This window comes from Mytilus trossulus, chromosome 14, assembly GCF_036588685.1.
Source record: "Mytilus trossulus isolate FHL-02 chromosome 14, PNRI_Mtr1.1.1.hap1, whole genome shotgun sequence".
In the NCBI taxonomy this organism is placed as follows: domain Eukaryota; kingdom Metazoa; phylum Mollusca; class Bivalvia; order Mytilida; family Mytilidae; genus Mytilus; species Mytilus trossulus.
Window position 1 is genome coordinate 17,832,666 of NC_086386.1, and position 19,450 is coordinate 17,852,115.

A 19,450-nucleotide genomic window follows, 5' to 3' on the forward strand; every position below is an offset into this window, starting at 1 on the left:
TAATTATATTATTAAATTTAAATTTCTGGTTAGAATCAATCTCCAAGCTTAAAATTGCAGTATGGTATTGATTTATCTCATTATTGAAGGTCATGAGTTGACCTTTAGTGGCCTTTATTTGCTTCATTTGGATATTGTTGGGTAGTAGTATCATTGACAATCTAACCATATCTGAGGGGGGATAGGACCTTTATCGGGACTCTGGGATTGGGTGTTTTTAAGCTTGGAATTTTGGAATTGATCTTTTCGAGATCAGGGAATCCTTTTTTAGCTCACCTGGCCCGAAGGGCCAAGTGAGCTTATGCCATCACTTGGCATCCGTCGTCGTCCGTCGTCGTCTGTCGTCGTAAACTATTTCAAGAATCTTCTCCTCTGAAACTACTGGGCCAAATACTTCCAAAATTTAACTGAATGGTCCTTAGGATATCTAGTTTATAAATTGTATCCGAAGTTTTGATCTATCAACAAACATGGTCGCCATTGCTAAAAAAAGAACATAGGGGTCAAATGCAGTTTTTGGCTTATAACTCAAAAACCAAAGCATTTAGAGCAAATCTGAAATGGGGTAATAATGTTTATCAGGTCAAGATCTATCTGCCCTGAAATTTTCAGATGAATCAGACAACCCGTTATTTGGTTGCTGCCCCTGAATTGGTAATTTTAAGGAAATTTTGCTGTTTTTGGTTATTATCTTGAATATTATTATTGATAGAGATAAACTGTAAACAGCAATAATGTTCAGCAAAGTAAGATCTACAAATAAGTCAACATGACGGAAATGTCAGTTGACCCCTTTAGGAGTTATTGCCCATTATAGTCAATTTTTAACCATTTTTTGTAAATCTTAGTAATCTTTTACAAAAATCTTCTCCTCTGAAACTACTAGGCCAAATACTTCCAAACTGTAACTGAATGTTCCTTGGGGTATCTAGTTTGTAAATTGTATCCGAAGTTTTGACAATAAACATGGTCGCCATTGCTAAAAATAGAACATAGGGGTCAAATGCAGTTTTTGGCTTACAACTCAAAAACCAAAGCATTTAGAGCAAATCTGAAATGGGGTAATATTGTTTATCAGGTCAAGATCTATCTGCCCTGAAATTTTCAGATGAATCAGACAACCCGTTGTTGGGTTGCTGCCCCTGAATTGGTAATTTTTAAGGAAATTTTGCTGTTTTTGGTTATTATCTTGAATATTATTATAGATAGAGATAAACTGTAAACAGCAATAATGTTCAGCAAAGTAAGATCTACAAATAAGTCAATATGACGGAAATGGTCAATTGACCCCTTTAGGAGTTATTGCCCATTATAGTCAATTTTTAACCATTTTCCGTAAATCTTAGTAATCTTTTACAAAAATCTTCTCCTCTGAAACTACTGGGCCAAATACTTCCAAACTGTGACTGAATGTTCCTTGGGGTATCTAGCTTGTAAATTGTATCCGAACTTTTGATCTATCAATAAACATGGTCGCCATTGCTAAAAATAGAACATAGGGGTCAAATGCAGTTTTTGGCTTATAACTCAAAAACCAAAGCATTTAGAGCAAATCTGAAATGGGGTAATATTGTTTATCAGGTCAAGATCTATCTGCCCTGAAATTTTCAGATGAATCAGACAACCCGTTGTTGGGTTGCTGCCCCTGAATTGGTAATTTTTAAGGAAATTTTGCTGTTTTTGGTTATTATCTTGAATATTATTATAGCTAGAGATAAACTGTAAACAGCAATAATGTTCAGCAAAGTAAGATCTACAAATAAGTCAATATGACGGAAATGGTCAATTGACCCCTTTAGGAGTTATTGCCCATTATAGTCAATTTTTAACCATTTTCCGTAAATCTTAGTAATCTTTTACAAAAATCTTCTCCTCTGAAACTACTGGGCCAAATACTTCCAAACTGTGACTGGATGTTCCTTGGGGTATCTAGTTTGTAAATTGTATCCGAACTTTTGATCTATCAATAAACATGGTCGCCATTGCTAAAAATAGAACATAGGGGTCAAATGCAGTTTTTGGCTTATAACTCGAAAACCAAAGCATTTAGAGCAAATCTGAAATGGGGTAATATTGTTTATCAGGTCAATTTCTATCTGCCCTGAAATTTTCAGATGAATCAGACAACCCGTTGTTGGGTTGCTGCCCCTGAATTGGTAATTTTAAGGAAATTTTGATGTTTTTGGTTATTATCTTGAATATTATTATAGATAGAGATAAACTGTAAACAGCAATAATGTTCAGCAAAGTAAGATTTACAAATAAGTCAACATGACGGAAATAGTCAGTTGACCCCTTTAGGAGTTATTGCCCTTTATAGTCAATTTTTAACCATTTTTTGTAAATCTTAGTAATCTTTTACAAAAATCTTCTCCTCTGAAACTACTGGGCCAAATACTTCCAAACTGTGACTGAATGTTCCTTGGGGTATCTAGCTTGTAAATTGTATCCGAACTTTTGATCTATCAATAAACATGGTCGCCATTGCTAAAAATAGAACATAGGGGTCAAATGCAGTTTTTGGCTTATAACTCAAAAACCAAAGCATTTAGAGCAAATCTGAAATGGGGTAATATTGTTTATCAGGTCAAGATCTATCTGCCCTGAAATTTTCAGATGAATCAGACAACCCGTTGTTGGGTTGCTGCCCCTGAATTGGTAATTTTTAAGGAAATTTTGCTGTTTTTGGTTATTATCTTGAATATTATTATAGCTAGAGATAAACTGTAAACAGCAATAATGTTCAGCAAAGTAAGATCTACAAATAAGTCAATATGACGGAAATGGTCAATTGACCCCTTTAGGAGTTATTGCCCATTATAGTCAATTTTTAACCATTTTCCGTAAATCTTAGTAATCTTTTACAAAAATCTTCTCCTCTGAAACTACTGGGCCAAATACTTCCAAACTGTGACTGGATGTTCCTTGGGGTATCTAGTTTGTAAATTGTATCCGAACTTTTGATCTATCAATAAACATGGTCGCCATTGCTAAAAATAGAACATAGGGGTCAAATGCAGTTTTTGGCTTATAACTCGAAAACCAAAGCATTTAGAGCAAATCTGAAATGGGGTAATATTGTTTATCAGGTCAATTTCTATCTGCCCTGAAATTTTCAGATGAATCAGACAACCCGTTGTTGGGTTGCTGCCCCTGAATTGGTAATTTTAAGGAAATTTTGATGTTTTTGGTTATTATCTTGAATATTATTATAGATAGAGATAAACTGTAAACAGCAATAATGTTCAGCAAAGTAAGATTTACAAATAAGTCAACATGACGGAAATAGTCAGTTGACCCCTTTAGGAGTTATTGCCCTTTATAGTCAATTTTTAACCATTTTTTGTAAATCTTAGTAATCTTTTACAAAAATCTTCTCCTCTGAAACTACTGGGCCAAATACTTCCAAACTGTAACTGAATGTTCCTTAGGGTATCTAGTTTGTAAATTGTATCCGAAGTTTTGATCTATCAACAAACATGGTTGCCATTGCTAAAAATAGAACATAGGGGTCAAATGCAGTTTTTGGCTCATAACTCAAAAACCAAAGCATTTAGAGCAAATCTGACATTTATTTTGTTTATCAGGTCAATTTCTATCTGCCCTGAAATTTTCAGATGAATCAGACAACCTGTTGTTGGGTTGCTGCCCCTGAATTGGTAATTTTAAGGAAATTTTGCTGTTTTTGGTTATTATCTTGAATATTATTATAGATAGAGATAAACTGTAAACAGCAATAATGTTCAGCAAAGTAAGATTTACAAATAAGTCAACATGACGGAAATAGTCAGTTGACCCCTTTAGGAGTTATTGCCCTTTATAGTCAATTTTTAACCATTTTTTGTAAATCTTAGTAATCTTTTACAAAAATCTTCTCCTCTGAAACTACTCGGCCAAATACTTCCAAACTGTAACTGAATGTTCCTTAGGGTATCTAGTTTGTAAATTGTATCCGAAGTTTTGATCTATCAACAAACATGGTCGCCATTGCTAAAAATAGAACATAGGGGTCAAATGCAGTTTTTGGCTTATAACTCAAAAACCAAAGCATTTAGAGCAAATCTGAAATGGGGTAATATTGTTTATCAGGTCAAGATCTATCTGCCCTGAAATTTTCAGATGAATCAGACAACCCGTTGTTGGGTTGCTGCCCCTGAATTGGTAATTTTTAAGGAAATTTTGCTGTTTTTGGTTATTATCTTGAATATTATTATAGCTAGAGATAAACTGTAAACAGCAATAATGTTCAGCAAAGTAAGATCTACAAATAAGTCAACATGACGGAAATGGTCAATTGACCCCTTTAGGAGTTATTGCCCATTATAGTCAATTTTTAACCATTTTCCGTAAATCTTAGTAATCTTTTACAAAAATCTTCTCCTCTGAAACTACTCGGCCAAATACTTCCAAACTGTGACTGAATGTTCCTTGGGGTATCTAGTTTGTAAATTGTATCCGAAGTTTTGATCTATCAATAAACATGGTCGCCATTGCTGAAAATAGAACATAGGGGTCAAATGCAGTTATTGGCTTATAACTCGAAAACCAAAGCATTTAGAGCAAATCTGAAATGGGGTAATAATGTTTATCAGGTCAAGATCTATCTGCCCTGAAATTTTCAGATGAATCAGACAACCCGTTGTTGGGTTGCTGCCCCTGAATTGGTAATTTTAAGGAAATTTTGATGTTTTTGGTTATTATCTTGAATATTATTATAGATAGAGATAAACTGTAAACAGCAATAATGTTCAGCAAAGTAAGATTTACAAATAAGTCAACATGACGGAAATAGTCAGTTGACCCCTTTAGGAGTTATTGCCCTTTATAGTCAATTTTTAACCATTTTTTGTAAATCTTAGTAATCTTTTACAAAAATCTTCTCCTCTGAAATTACTGGGCCAAATACTTCCAAACTGTAACTGAATGTTCCTTAGGGTATCTAGTTTGTAAATTGTATCCGAAGTTTTGATCTATCAACAAACATGGTTGCCATTGCTAAAAATAGAACATAGGGGTCAAATGCAGTTTTTGGCTTATAACTCAAAAACCAAAGCATTTAGAGCAAATCTGAAATGGGGTAATATTGTTTATCAGGTCAAGATCTATCTGCCCTGAAATTTTCAGATGAATCAGACAACCCGTTGTTGGGTTGCTGCCCCTGAATTGGTAATTTTTAAGGAAATTTTGCTGTTTTTGGTTATTATCTTGAATATTATTATAGATAGAGATAAACTGTAAACAGCAATAATGTTCAGCAAAGTAAGATCTACAAATAAGTCAATATGACAGAAATGGTCAAATTGACCCCTTTAGGAGTTATTGCCCATTATAGTCAATTTTTAACCATTTTCCGTAAATCTTAGTAATCTTTTACAAAAATCTTCTCCTCTGAAACTACTCGGCCAAATACTTCCAAACTGTGACTGAATGTTCCTTGGGGTATCTAGTTTGTAAATTGTATCCGAAGTTTTGATCTATCAATAAACATGGTCGCCATTGCTAAAAATAGAACATAGGGGTCAAATGCAGTTTTTGGCTCATAACTCAAAAACCAAAGCATTTAGAGCAAATCTGACATTTATTTGGTTTATCAGGTCAATTTCTATCTGCCCTGAAATTTTCAGATGAATCAGACAACCTGTTGTTGGGTTGCTGCCCCTGAATTGGTAATTTTAAGGAAATTTTGCTGTTTTTGGTTATTATCTTGAATATTATTATAGATAGAGATAAACTGTAAACAGCAATAATGTTCAGCAAAGTAAGATTTACAAATAAGTCAACATGACGGAAATAGTCAGTTGACCCCTTTAGGAGTTATTGCCCTTTATAGTCAATTTTTAACCATTTTTTGTAAATCTTAGTAATCTTTTACAAAAATCTTCTCCTCTGAAACTACTGGGCCAAATACTTCCAAACTGTAACTGAATGTTCCTTAGGGTATCTAGTTTGTAAATTGTATCCGAAGTTTTGATCTATCAACAAACATGGTCGCCATTGCTAAAAATAGAACATAGGGGTCAAATGCAGTTTTTGGCTTATAACTCAAAAACCAAAGCATTTAGAGCAAATCTGAAATGGGGTAATATTGTTTATCAGGTCAAGATCTATCTGCCCTGAAATTTTCAGATGAATCAGACAACCCGTTGTTGGGTTGCTGCCCCTGAATTGGTAATTTTTAAGGAAATTTTGCTGTTTTTGGTTATTATCTTGAATATTATTATAGCTAGAGATAAACTGTAAACAGCAATAATGTTCAGCAAAGTAAGATCTACAAATAAGTCAACATGACGGAAATGGTCAATTGACCCCTTTAGGAGTTATTGCCCATTATAGTCAATTTTTAACCATTTTCCGTAAATCTTAGTAATCTTTTACAAAAATCTTCTCCTCTGAAACTACTCGGCCAAATACTTCCAAACTGTGACTGAATGTTCCTTGGGGTTTCTAGTTTGTAAATTGTATCCGAAGTTTTGATCTATCAATAAACATGGTCGCCATTGCTGAAAATAGAACATAGGGGTCAAATGCAGTTTTTGGCTTATAACTCGAAAACCAAAGCATTTAGAGCAAATCTGAAATTGGGTAATAATGTTTATCAGGTCAAGATCTATCTGCCCTGAAATTTTCAGATGAATCAGACAACCCGTTGTTGGGTTGCTGCCCCTGAATTGGTAATTTTAAGGAAATTTTGATGTTTTTGGTTATTATCTTGAATATTATTATAGATAGAGATAAACTGTAAACAGCAATAATGTTCAGCAAAGTAAGATTTACAAATAAGTCAACATGACGGAAATAGTCAGTTGACCCCTTTAGGAGTTATTGCCCTTTATAGTCAATTTTTAACCATTTTTTGTAAATCTTAGTAATCTTTTACAAAAATCTTCTCCTCTGAAATTACTGGGCCAAATACTTCCAAACTGTAACTGAATGTTCCTTAGGGTATCTAGTTTGTAAATTGTATCCGAAGTTTTGATCTATCAACAAACATGGTTGCCATTGCTAAAAATAGAACATAGGGGTCAAATGCAGTTTTTGGCTTATAACTCAAAAACCAAAGCATTTAGAGCAAATCTGAAATGGGGTAATATTGTTTATCAGGTCAAGATCTATCTGCCCTGAAATTTTCAGATGAATCAGACAACCCGTTGTTGGGTTGCTGCCCCTGAATTGGTAATTTTTAAGGAAATTTTGCTGTTTTTGGTTATTATCTTGAATATTATTATAGATAGAGATAAACTGTAAACAGCAATAATGTTCAGCAAAGTAAGATCTACAAATAAGTCAATATGACAGAAATGGTCAAATTGACCCCTTTAGGAGTTATTGCCCATTATAGTCAATTTTTAACCATTTTCCGTAAATCTTAGTAATCTTTTACAAAAATCTTCTCCTCTGAAACTACTCGGCCAAATACTTCCAAACTGTGACTGAATGTTCCTTGGGGTATCTAGTTTGTAAATTGTATCCGAAGTTTTGATCTATCAATAAACATGGTCGCCATTGCTAAAAATAGAACATAGGGGTCAAATGCAGTTTTTGGCTTATAACTCAAAAACCAAAGCATTTAGAGCAAATCTGACATTTATTTTGTTTATCAGGTCAATTTCTATCTGCCCTGAAATTTTCAGATGAATCAGACAACCCGTTGTTGGGTTGCTGCCCCTGAATTGGTAATTTTAAATAAATTTTGCTGTTTTTGGTTATTATCTTGAATATTATTATAGATAGAGATAAACTGTAAACAGCAATAATGTTCAGCAAAGTAAGATCTACAAATAAGACAATTTGACCAAAATTGTCAATTGACCCCTTAAGGAGTTATTGCCCTTTAAAGACTTTTTTCACAATTTGTTCATCATGTTGACTTACTTTAAAAAATCTTCCCCTTTGAAACTGCTGTATCAATTTCAGCCAAACTTAGGCTAAATGAGTTTCAGAGTATCTAGTATTAATTTTATATTTTATTTCCTTGTATGTCGAGAAACATAGCTCCTATGGCTTAAATAGAACATAGGAGAAAATGATTATTTTTTTTGGCTTTTGAAGATAATAGGACAATCCAAAGAACATTTAAATAAATTGAAAAGCCAAAATAATCATTGAAGAGAGATTTAACCAAAAGAATTAAGGTGAGCGATTCAGGCTCTTGAGAGCCTCTTGTTTGATTTCGGGACGTCTGGATTTACTTTATTTAACTTCAGATTTAAGGATTTCGTTTTTTTTAATTCAGGATCAGGACCCCTCATATCTCCTTATTTATATGAATTATTTGTAGCCATCAATTTTAACTGAAAATGATATATTATATTTTCAGGTGAAAGCCTTAGCAAGTCAGAGGGTGATACAAATAGCTTGTGGTAGTAGAGATGCCCAGACTTTGACACTTACAAGTGAGGGGCGTGTCTACTCATGGGGAGATGGAGATTTTGGTAAACTTGGACGAGGTGGCAGTGAAGGTTGTAATGTTCCACATGAGATAGAACGACTGAGAGACCTTGGAGTGTGTCAGATAGAGTGTGGGGCACAGTTCTCTCTGGCTTTAACCAAAGCTGGACAAGTTTGGACATGGTAAGGAACTTCACTTAATTTTCTTTCAAAGTGATTTATATAATTTACAACAATAACACGATGTATCCTGTCAAGAAATACAAATGAGAAAACTATCCACAAGGTACACTGTTTGACCTGTCTATCTTACCATTTCCTGTGGCTTAATTATTATTTAAGGAGTACCAATTTGATTAATTCAAAAACAGTGAACCACAAATAAGTGTTCAGTAATATGCAAAGTCCAAAGGGCATGTATGTAGAACTTTATGATAATCATGATATCAAGTATCCTCAACCATGACAAAAATATATAAATTTTCCTCAATCCGAGAAAATTGGAACAAAAGAAAATGAATTAATCCATAGTATGTATATTAGGTTACTTTAAAGATGAGTAAATAATTAGTTTTCAAGTAACAACACAATAAAGAAACAAGGATGGATATTGGTAAAAAAATCACTAACATTAAATGACTTACAACTTTCAACTCCTGTTAGCTCCATGTGAAGATGATGTCAATTGTCTTGGAAAATCAAACTTTTGAACACCTGCAAGATGAAAGTATCCTAGTGTATTATGTAGCCTACGGTAAAGGAATTGAACTTCAAGCTACGAAAAATTACACTTTATAGAAAGTAATAATTCTATTTTAAAACTAACGTCAAACTTCTGTTTCAGTTCTCATCCTCCAGTTTTCTTTTTAAACAATGGTAGATAAATCATATTTCACAATGTATTTAGATAATTTATATTTTATTTCAGGGGAAAGGGTGATTACTTCCGCCTAGGACATGGGACAGATGCTCATGTCCGTAAACCACAGATGGTAGAAGGACTAAAATCAAAGAAGATTGTACATGTAGCGGTAGGAGCACTTCATTGTCTGGCTGTCACAGATAATGGACAGGTAAGTACAGGTGAAACTGTGGCAGCAGAAAAACATAGAGGGTGTGAATACAAGTAGTGTGGTAAAAATAAAAACAAAAGCTATATGAAATAGAAGAAGACTGACCATACCTTGGCAAAATGAAGAAAGATTCCAAAGTAGACTACAAAATACTTCATAGAAAATTTAAGATAGAACCACACCAACCACACCAACCACACCAAGGGTGAACTTTTATGATCCAGAAGGGTAAACAGCTCCTACTCACCTTGTGTTGCCTATCACTTTGCTCTTGACTAGTAAAAATCTGGTAATAAGTTGCATTTTAGATAAGTTTTATTTTAAAAAGTTAACAAATTAAAAGATAAAACAACAGTATTCTGAACAAGTTTCAATGTTGCAAATATATATTACAGGTTTTTGCATGGGGTGACAATGACCATGGACAACAAGGGAATGGTACCACTACGGTAAACAGGAAACCAGCTCTGGTCCATGGACTGGAGGGATTTAAGATAACCAAAGTAGCTTGTGGTTCATCACACAGTATAGCATGGGCTACTACTGATTTGTCAACACCATCTACACATGAACCAGTCCTGTTTTCTACATCCAGAGATCCATTAGGGGCTACAATATTGGGTAAGTGCTATCGTCTTGATTAATTTGCTGAAAGAATGCGAAAAAAGGCAATCTGTATGATTTAGTTTCTGTTAAACTATTATGACAGAAACTCCAAGGCTTTGCTAAAAAATGTTAGTCTTGTAATAGCAATCAAATTCAGCTGGGTTTTATGATACACAATTCAGTCTCAACTAAATAATCTGTAAATTTTATGAGGCATTTTATTTTCTGTCTATAATTTTGTAACATTAAGTCTTCTAAATGGACTCAAAAATAATTATGATTTCCTTTTGATTATCAAATATTTTTTCACAGGAATGAATGAAGGAAATTGTGATGATAACCATAACCAAACAGTGGCGCTACCTATGCCTTCTATCAAGACAGCTCGTCCTTCATTAGCTAAGATAATACTGTCTCAGGAATCAGATGCTGCCAAACAGTTGGCCCTGAACCATGTATTAACAGCATTACAAATTATCTATGCAAGGTAAATAATTGATTAGACTGCAACAACATATTTACAACATACAACATTCATTATTACTTCAGGGAACTTTTCAAAGTATTAATGCTATTCCAGGGAAAAAAGGTTAAGAAGAGTTGAACACCACATGGTAATTTCTTGCAGTAAGTAATAGGGGTGAAAAGCAAATACTATTCCAGTAACAAATAAAGATACAAATTGAGGGTTATGGGGTATAAGAAAGGGTCTTCCAAACCCTCTCCTCTCTGCATTTTATCCTGAAATAGCCCTTAGGTATTTTTAAATGTAACAAGATATTTAAATGTGATATGTACTTTGATTTTACTTCTACTATCTTATTAATTCAGTTTAAAGTTACATTAAAACATACGCCTCTTGGTGTGGGAATATCTCACTGCATTGAAGACCTGTTGGTGACCTTCTGCTGTTATCTATTCTATGGTCGGGTTGTTGTCTTTTTGACACATTCCCCATTTCCATTCTCAATTTTATTGTCTAAGTAAGTAAAAGTGTCTTCAAGTTGTTAATATATTTCTTTAACAGGGAAGCAGTTGTCAGTTCTCTAACAAGAGAAATTCAAGCCGTACCTGTAACAGCAGAAACACTACAGAATCCTATCACCATATCTAACATTACACTAGAGGACAATTCATTAGCAGTATCACCAGAACCAGACACATCAGCAACAGAGCAACCAGAGGTATAAGTTCTATAAATTCTTAACACTCACATATTCCTTTGTTGTGAATTTTTGTATAAAAAAAGTTGTTGTTCTTTTTACAAAGAAGTCGGTGTGATTCATATTATAAAAAAAATATAATTGTGTTTGATAATGCTGTTTATAGCAAGTTTAAAAATTTTTATTATTGATATCAGAACTAAATACAGTTTGGTCTTTTTGTTAAACAAAATTACTACTATTCTTACAGTGATGTAATCTGTTCTGAATTATTTACTTGACACAATAACTAAGATAGAGATAATGGAATATATGGATATAGACAAACACAATTTAATTTAAAAAAAATAGGTATGTACAGAAAGAAAAAAAAAGATTTCTAAATACCTGTATATTTCATTCTGTTTTGTAGCACCCGTATGGAGACCATTTTACATTCCCCAGCACCCATAGCTTAGCCTACAAGGTATCCCCAGCAACCAGTATCATGGTGGAAACTTTCACATCGACAGATGAAGTAACCAGTACCATAGACACAATAAACACAGCATATCCTCCAGGGTTAGATGATTTCACCAACAGACTGACAGCTGATGATGCTAGGGTCCTCGTAGACTTGCTGAAGTTGTCTGTAGCCTTGAGAGTTGGTGAGAAAGGAAAAGAAAGCTTGTCTGATATTCTGACATGTTTGGGAAAGGCTTATCCTTCTGTAAGTTTCTCACTTTTTTTAACATCTCAAACTAATGTATAACTAATTATAAGAGCAAACAAAGTTTTTTTGTTATTCTTAGGAGTAGATCATGCTGTCATATATTAAAAGGGGAGGTAATCAAATTTATTTCATTATTGCAATGGTAAACATATGGTTAGGCTTAGGGTATTAATTAAGGAGTTGATTTAAAGCTTTGATTTTGGATAGTTTACTTGCATTCATTTGGAAACACTTTAAATGTTTCAAAGGTTTATAAATATGTTGAATTGATCCATTTAAGGTGTTTTCAATTCTCAGATTCTTTCCCTGAAAAACAAGTTTGTTTTGAAATAATACTTTTTTTTATCCCCTTTTAAATTAATGAACACAAAAACATTGCCATTGACTTAGAACTTTCTTTTATATGAGTCCACTTATTATCCATTATTTTACTTTATTAAAGGTTGCTGAAATGTTATTAGAGTTATGTGTGACTGAGCTAGAGGATGTTGCCTCAGACAGAGAAACTGGAAGGGTAGCTGCTAAACCTGTTGTACAAGAAAGTACACATCCATATACAGATGACACATCATTAACAGGTCATGTTAAAATTCCAGGTAAGTCAGACATACCATTACTATTCGTTTGTGTTGTAATGGTGGATACAATGTAAATGTGTAGAAACTAGATTGTAGCAAAACAGATTAATAAACTTTTTGGTTTTGTGGTGCAAATTTATGCTATTATAGCAGAAAATAACCCACACAGAATATTTCTATGCCTTCAAACATAAACAGACAATAAAACATTAGGTGGCGATGTTTTGATGATTTAAATAATATTTTTTATCTCCATTTTCTTAATTTTTTTTTGGTATGTGAGTGGTCTAAACTGTTCATCTTCAGTGATCACTGGCATGTTTCTGAGATTATTAGTTTTAATCATGCTGTTGGCAAGGTGTGTTTGACCCCAATATTATTGGACTAGGATTGCCTGTTGTAGGTAAGTGGTTCTCTCCAATAACTCTGGCTACCTCTACCTACAAAATTTTGCTACATGAAATAGCCAAGTGGTGTTAAACACCAACAATCATTCAATCATATACTCATGGTTAGGACACGGTTATTTGAAGAGAAATTTAAGTTTCATGCATAAATAAATGAATACATATTTTTGATGTGGAATCTTTCAGGTGCTGAAGCTTTGAGAGTAGAGTTTGATCGTCGCTGTTCCACAGAGAGACGACATGATCCTCTGACAATAATGGATGGATCTGGTCACACAGTTTCTGTCAGATCAGGTAAATTGTTATTATTTTTTGCATACCTGAGTAGTTGTAAATGAAAATGCTTCCTGCTATGATTTAAGACTAACTTCAATTATGAAAATGTGTGAAGCAATAAGTAAGAATGTTTGATTGAGAAAAAAAAGAATGATTTTAATGAAAAGGAATAATAAAAAGTCAGTTGATTTGTAGAAAAGGAATTGCGAGAAACATGTAAATATCAATGAAACAGCAATCCAGTTATTCAATCTCCAAAAAAATATATCTAGATATCTTGAACATTTATATAATTGATATCCTACTTTGCATGATATAAGGATGTACCCAACACTTTAACTAAAATTAAATTGGCTCATTTAATTTTTCTTAAAATTTGGACAAAATATTTACTTTGACCCTGTGACAAAAATATAAAAATTTCAAAAAATGTGAACCAACTGTTTTATCAGAAAAAATACACTGGTTATATAGCACTTAGACAAACACTTATTTTGATCAATGAGAAACTTAATATTCCCTTAACAACACCACATAATCAAAACGTAGCTGATTTTACAGAGTTATCTCCCTGTAGTATTAGGTAGCACTGTAAGGAACATTTACTTGTAATATTTTATATATTTGTTTAAACAGGAAGAGAATGGACTGACTGGTCACAGGAGTTGAGAATACCTGGAGAAGAGTTACGATGGAAATTTACCAGTGATGGATCGGTCAATGGATGGGGATGGTGTTTTACTGTGTATCCTATCATGCCATCAGCGACACCTATGGACATTTTATCTGATAGAACAATTCTGTCTCGTCCATCTATAGACCTAGTCACATGTTTATTAGACTTTAAATTAGATCTGAGTTTAGATAAGGAAGTAGTGAACAGACTGGCTGCAGCGTTAGCAGCTTGTGCTCAACTTAGTTCACTTGGTAAGTCACTTTGTGATAAAATGCTATAAACGTATTTACACTTTTGGTATTTAGCTGAATCATGCATCTGAATGAACTCAGATCTACTCCGAATCACCTCTTGACGTCAAGCAACAATCATTTTAAATTGTGATGTCAAATATTTTAAATTATGATGTCAAAGTTTATGGGAACCTGTGTGATTTTACGTAATGGCGGACAAATTTGCATGCAAGTGTAAATACGTCTATTGGATATCTTTAGTAAAGAATGAGATTTAACAAATGAACTACCGGTAACTTATATTATAATACAAGACATCTATCTTAAAATCAGGCTTAGTTCTTCTTGTATGAAGCATCATTCTTTGTGATATATTTGATCAGCATGAAAGAAAATTAAGCATGATAAACAAATTTTGTATTCAAATTATGATAGCGCTATTTCGAACCTCAAATAAAGTGTATAAATATACATGTAATACACTTAAGTATATTATAAAGATGCATTTTTTTCAAGAAAGATATTTCACTCATTGTTTGGAAAAGTGCAGAAAAACTATGTTTTCAGGATAACAAAACAACTAGATATATAACTGGCATCTAGTTTGAAAAAAAAAATCAAGAATAAATACCTCCTAGTCATGAATATTTTAGTATAACTTAAGATAAATTTTAGTTAAAAGATAGATGTGAAAAGAGATAGTTAATATTAATTTTAATAAGGAGGTGAGGTATGATTGCCAATGAGACAACTATTTAAGAGAGTCGAAATGAAGAGGATGTTAGCAATTACAGGAAACTGTAATTTCGTTTTGTTTTGTTAGATGCTGGACAATGAATTTTTACTTTATCTTGTCATGTTAGGTGCTGGACAGAGAATGTGGGCATTACAAAAGTTAAGGACATTAATAAGTGCCAAATCCTCAGATCAGTCACTGAACATAAATGCTTTATTATCTAGTCCTAGTCCTGACACACCTGATTCTGACACGTCACAGAAATCATACGTAAGTACATATTACACAACAGGGCATTATATCTATTTATACCATGCGTAAATTATGACCCTGTGATGGGTTTTAAGCCCCTGTGGATTTGTAGGTGATTAGTAAATGGGGTTCAGGACGACACATCTACTTTAAATGGTGATTTCATCTATTAATGCTGTTTTTCATTGTTTATTTTTCTACAAAACGCTACAGGGAAAGTCTTGTGTGCGATAAATTTGTTATAGGGTTCATTTCTGACCCCTACGAACCATAGAGGGTGAGCAAAATCCATAGGAGATTAGGTCTTCAGCCTCACCCCCTATAGATTTTACTGACCCTCTATTGATCTGAAGGGAGTCCATATAACTTTAGTAGAATACCAGCAAAAAAATCTTTGCCAATGATCTATAAATGTATAATTCTTATATGATTTGCATATCTATAAATACTTAAATTGGATTGGTCAATAAGAAAAAAACAAAAAAAATGTACTAAAGCTTTGAAAATGTGTAAATTTAAATTAAAATGAAATTCCACGAAAATTAGTGAATAATTTGGCGAATTTACATCATGGCCAAAAACGACGGAAACTTTCATTGGAAAGATTATTTTGTTACTTGAACGCTTCAAATTCGGATGATATCTCATTAAAACGAAGGTTTGGAGGTAGGTGCCATTTTATTTTAGATTACATTGCACTTTTGAACATTTATGGATTTTAGAAAGTCAATATGGCGGCCAACTCCTTAGTCATGCCATGTCAATTGTGTATTTGATGGTCATTATAGTAGCGTTTACAAAAAAAAAGCGTTTACAAAAAAAAATGTTTCTTAAAAATCTCTATTAATTGGCTTAAGAATTATAAGGATTCTTCGGACTTTTATTCAGTTTGTGACTTAAACGTCCCGGTTTACACGTCAATAACCTCTAGAAAAAATATGTTTAATCCTATAATATCAAGTCTTTCCAATAAATTGATTTAGAGGCTGAGGGTATCAGCTGTTCACAGCAAGTGCCTATTCACCACTTGCTTATAGAATAAATAGAAGAAACGATTATTCATTATATAATGAAATGTATGTATAATAGATATGATGTTTATCTAAAGTATTAGATTTTAATTCTATAATTACATTAAGGAGAAGATGATTATCTTATTAAAATCAATGTACAGCTGTTAAAAACATATCAGATAAAATTTTAAATAATCGGAAAATTATTTGTTTATTGGTATTCAATGTCTTTTTTATGAATAATTGGTCAACAGGTGTTGTAAAAGTATCAGATATACATCCTAGATCAATGGTAAAATATTTATATTGGTATTGAAATGTTAATTAATGAAAAAAGATCATTTGATGAATATTAAAATTCTAAATCATCATTATTAAAATCAAAGTTACAGTATCAAATTACAGCTGTTGTAAATGTATAATATATCAGAAGATCTAAATCAATGCTAAGTTCATACATGTGAACCTCCCGACGGGAGTACAAAACTCCCGTTTTCAGGGGTCTCCTCCCGTCCTCCCGTTTAGGCGAAAAAACTCCAGTGTATGAAATATTTCATGAATGAAAATTTTCAGACGCCCTATTTGATCATTTCTTACTACTGTACGGGTGTAATTGACACCTGTGTTAAATTTTACCTGTACATCAAAGAAGATGTATAATTAATTGGCTTCACTTGACAGCTGGGGTGTCAAACATACTGGTAATCAACGATGTTTACCTCTGGCTAACTGCCGTTGTGTTATAAAAACGATGTGTATTGGGAATATTGAAATACATGATTGTTACTTCCCTTTGTTTTATCCTGTTTTCAGTTATTTTGCTTTTAAAAATGTAAATTGTAAAAAGACTATAAATGATTAATATTTTAATCAAATAATCATAAAAGGATGTTGATTAAATGAATTTAAATGTTTTGGAACAAATAAAAAAATATAAATTTATAAATTATTTTAGCAATCTAGACCTCCTTTCAAGGATTAAATTAAAGTTTATATTTTAAATCTGTTTATCAATTATGTGACTGATATATACAATATGTACATTTAGACTAATAAAAGATCTAGTTAGTTTAATTGGGATTATAAAACCTTGGGTTTGAGAAATGAAGATGTTAGAATATATAAGATTTTATTGTGAAAGCTAGAAATAGCCAAACATTTTACAATCTTTAAAAGTCTTTTTAAGTTTTCTACAAATATGACTTTCATAATGCTTAAAAGCCATGCAGTACTACTGTTAGTGTTTGTTATTTGTTTAATTAATTTATGATGTTGCAAACAAACATGTAGAGCTTATTTCTTTCTTATTTGTCTATACATTTACCAATGATAAGGAGATGGAGACATGAATAAAAATCTATACAGATAAGATAGATAAATATAATGATTTATTTGCAAGCAGTGAACAATCATTTATCAAAAACAAAGCAAAACTAAACAGGAAACAGATTCTTCTTAATATTTTATTTTATTCAAATAGAAAGGCAATAAGGGTACTTTAAACATATTACAATTTGTAGAAAAAACACAATTTCTACTTCATATGGTTACATTTACGACAACATTTATGTCGATAAAAAACCTCCTGATCTGAGTCCTAATCTCCTGACCAAAATTTCCAAATCTCCTGATCTGAGTTTCACAGTCCATCACATGTATGTAAGTTATTCATATCTTTAGAATCAAATGTTAATTAACAAAAAACTAATTGTCATTTGATTATATTAAAATTCTATGTCAATGTAGAACTGGTCATTTTATTAGTTAAAAGATCAAATATATCAAGAAATTCAAACAAATTTTAAATACCATGAACATTTTATTACAAACAAATCTATCTTTATAAAACTTTTTCATGACTGAAAAAGTTTATTTGAATTATTCATGTATAGGTTTTTCGTATTTTGATAAACTACTGAAAATATGCATTATATCAGTTTTCACATGTTTTAATGTTCAAAGAATTTGTCCTTTTTTTCCTTTTTCTGTTTTCTCTATGGGGTGATACTGACAGGTTTTTCGTTCAAGGCAGGGAGGATTTTGACAGGTTTTTAGTGTAATGTAAAATATATGTGGATGACACAAAGCTAAACGACAGCTAGATGTCAGCACACTATCTTTAAACACTAGAAAATAAGTCAATTTGTTAGTAGCCTTGAGTGTAGAAAACATGTGAATGTATTTAATAGTGGTTACCAAAGACTTGCAAATACTATGATGTAAAGAAAAAAAACAGATTCAAATATAATGTATAACAAATAAAAATCACTTACAAGATTCTTGTATACAAATGTTAATATTATCATGATTATAATGAATATGAATTAAAATTTAACTGTTGAAATTTTACTTTGGATGCACATACTTAATAAGATAACATTATTTTAGGCTTTAAATGGAACTGCAGTACATTCACTAGTCCAAGGTTTACCAGAAGCTTTACAGAGACAATATGAATATGAGGACCCTATAGCCAGGAGTGGAAAACATTTAATGCATAGTCCATTCTTTAAGGTAACTGAACAAAACAGTCCAAAGTATAAATGTCCAAAAAAGAAATTACCGTATTTGAATTGGGAAATGACTGAAGAGCTATATAAGATATAATAAAGATTGTAACTGACACATTTTAGAAAAAAGAATATTGATGTTAATGATATGCTAGTTTTAAAGAAATAACTTATTTTACCTGAATTTTTCATTTCACTGATAGCCTTTTTGTGCTAATGTGACGTAAAGCAACCAACAATCAATCAATTATTTCACTGATGAGTCTCTTTGAGAAGACCCAATATTCAATGTAGAAAGAGGGATGTGTTGTGTGACAGATCAATCAAAAAGACATACAAGCTTAGTCTTCAATAGTTTTAGACATGAAATTACCTAACTTTATACATATGTTTCATACTAAGATATTTTTGACAGGTGCTTGTAGCCTTAGCTTGTGATTTGGGATTAGATACACTACCTTGCTGTACTGAGGCTCACAAATGGACCTGGTTCAGACGATACTGTATGGCAGCTAGAGTTGCCATATCAATAGTCCATAGAACACAATTGCCAGTACCATTCGCTGACGAAGTTCGGAAGAAGATCCAAGACTTGGCAGCTGATGGTGAAGAAATGACTAGAAAACATGAAGACCATCAAATATTCAAAATAGAACAAGATGAACAATTATTGATATGGCTAAATAGGTTTGTTTATACTTAATCTTAAAATATTTTACTGGCTAGACAAGGGTTGTTATCAAGGAAAAAATTATCATTTAATACTTGGTATCACAAGATACATGCATTTGATATAAAAAATATTGTTTATCTTATACAAAGGTTAT

The 19,450-nt window shown here is 32.4% G+C and overlaps 1 protein-coding gene across 1 annotated transcript in view; it reads left to right on the plus strand.

Moving 5' to 3' along the window:
* LOC134697014 (E3 ubiquitin-protein ligase HERC2-like) overlaps positions 1-19,450 on the plus strand; it is a 104,691-nt gene that overhangs the window by 72,104 nt on the left and 13,137 nt on the right. The window contains exons 55-66 of the mRNA XM_063559022.1: positions 8,318-8,571; positions 9,317-9,461; positions 9,857-10,082; positions 10,380-10,554; positions 11,095-11,251; positions 11,643-11,939; positions 12,385-12,538; positions 13,114-13,221; positions 13,840-14,130; positions 14,976-15,118; positions 18,502-18,627; positions 19,039-19,310. Coding sequence (XP_063415092.1) covers positions 8,318-8,571; positions 9,317-9,461; positions 9,857-10,082; positions 10,380-10,554; positions 11,095-11,251; positions 11,643-11,939; positions 12,385-12,538; positions 13,114-13,221; positions 13,840-14,130; positions 14,976-15,118; positions 18,502-18,627; positions 19,039-19,310 — 2,348 coding nt within the window. The remainder of the gene's footprint in view (positions 1-8,317; positions 8,572-9,316; positions 9,462-9,856; positions 10,083-10,379; positions 10,555-11,094; positions 11,252-11,642; positions 11,940-12,384; positions 12,539-13,113; positions 13,222-13,839; positions 14,131-14,975; positions 15,119-18,501; positions 18,628-19,038; positions 19,311-19,450) is intronic.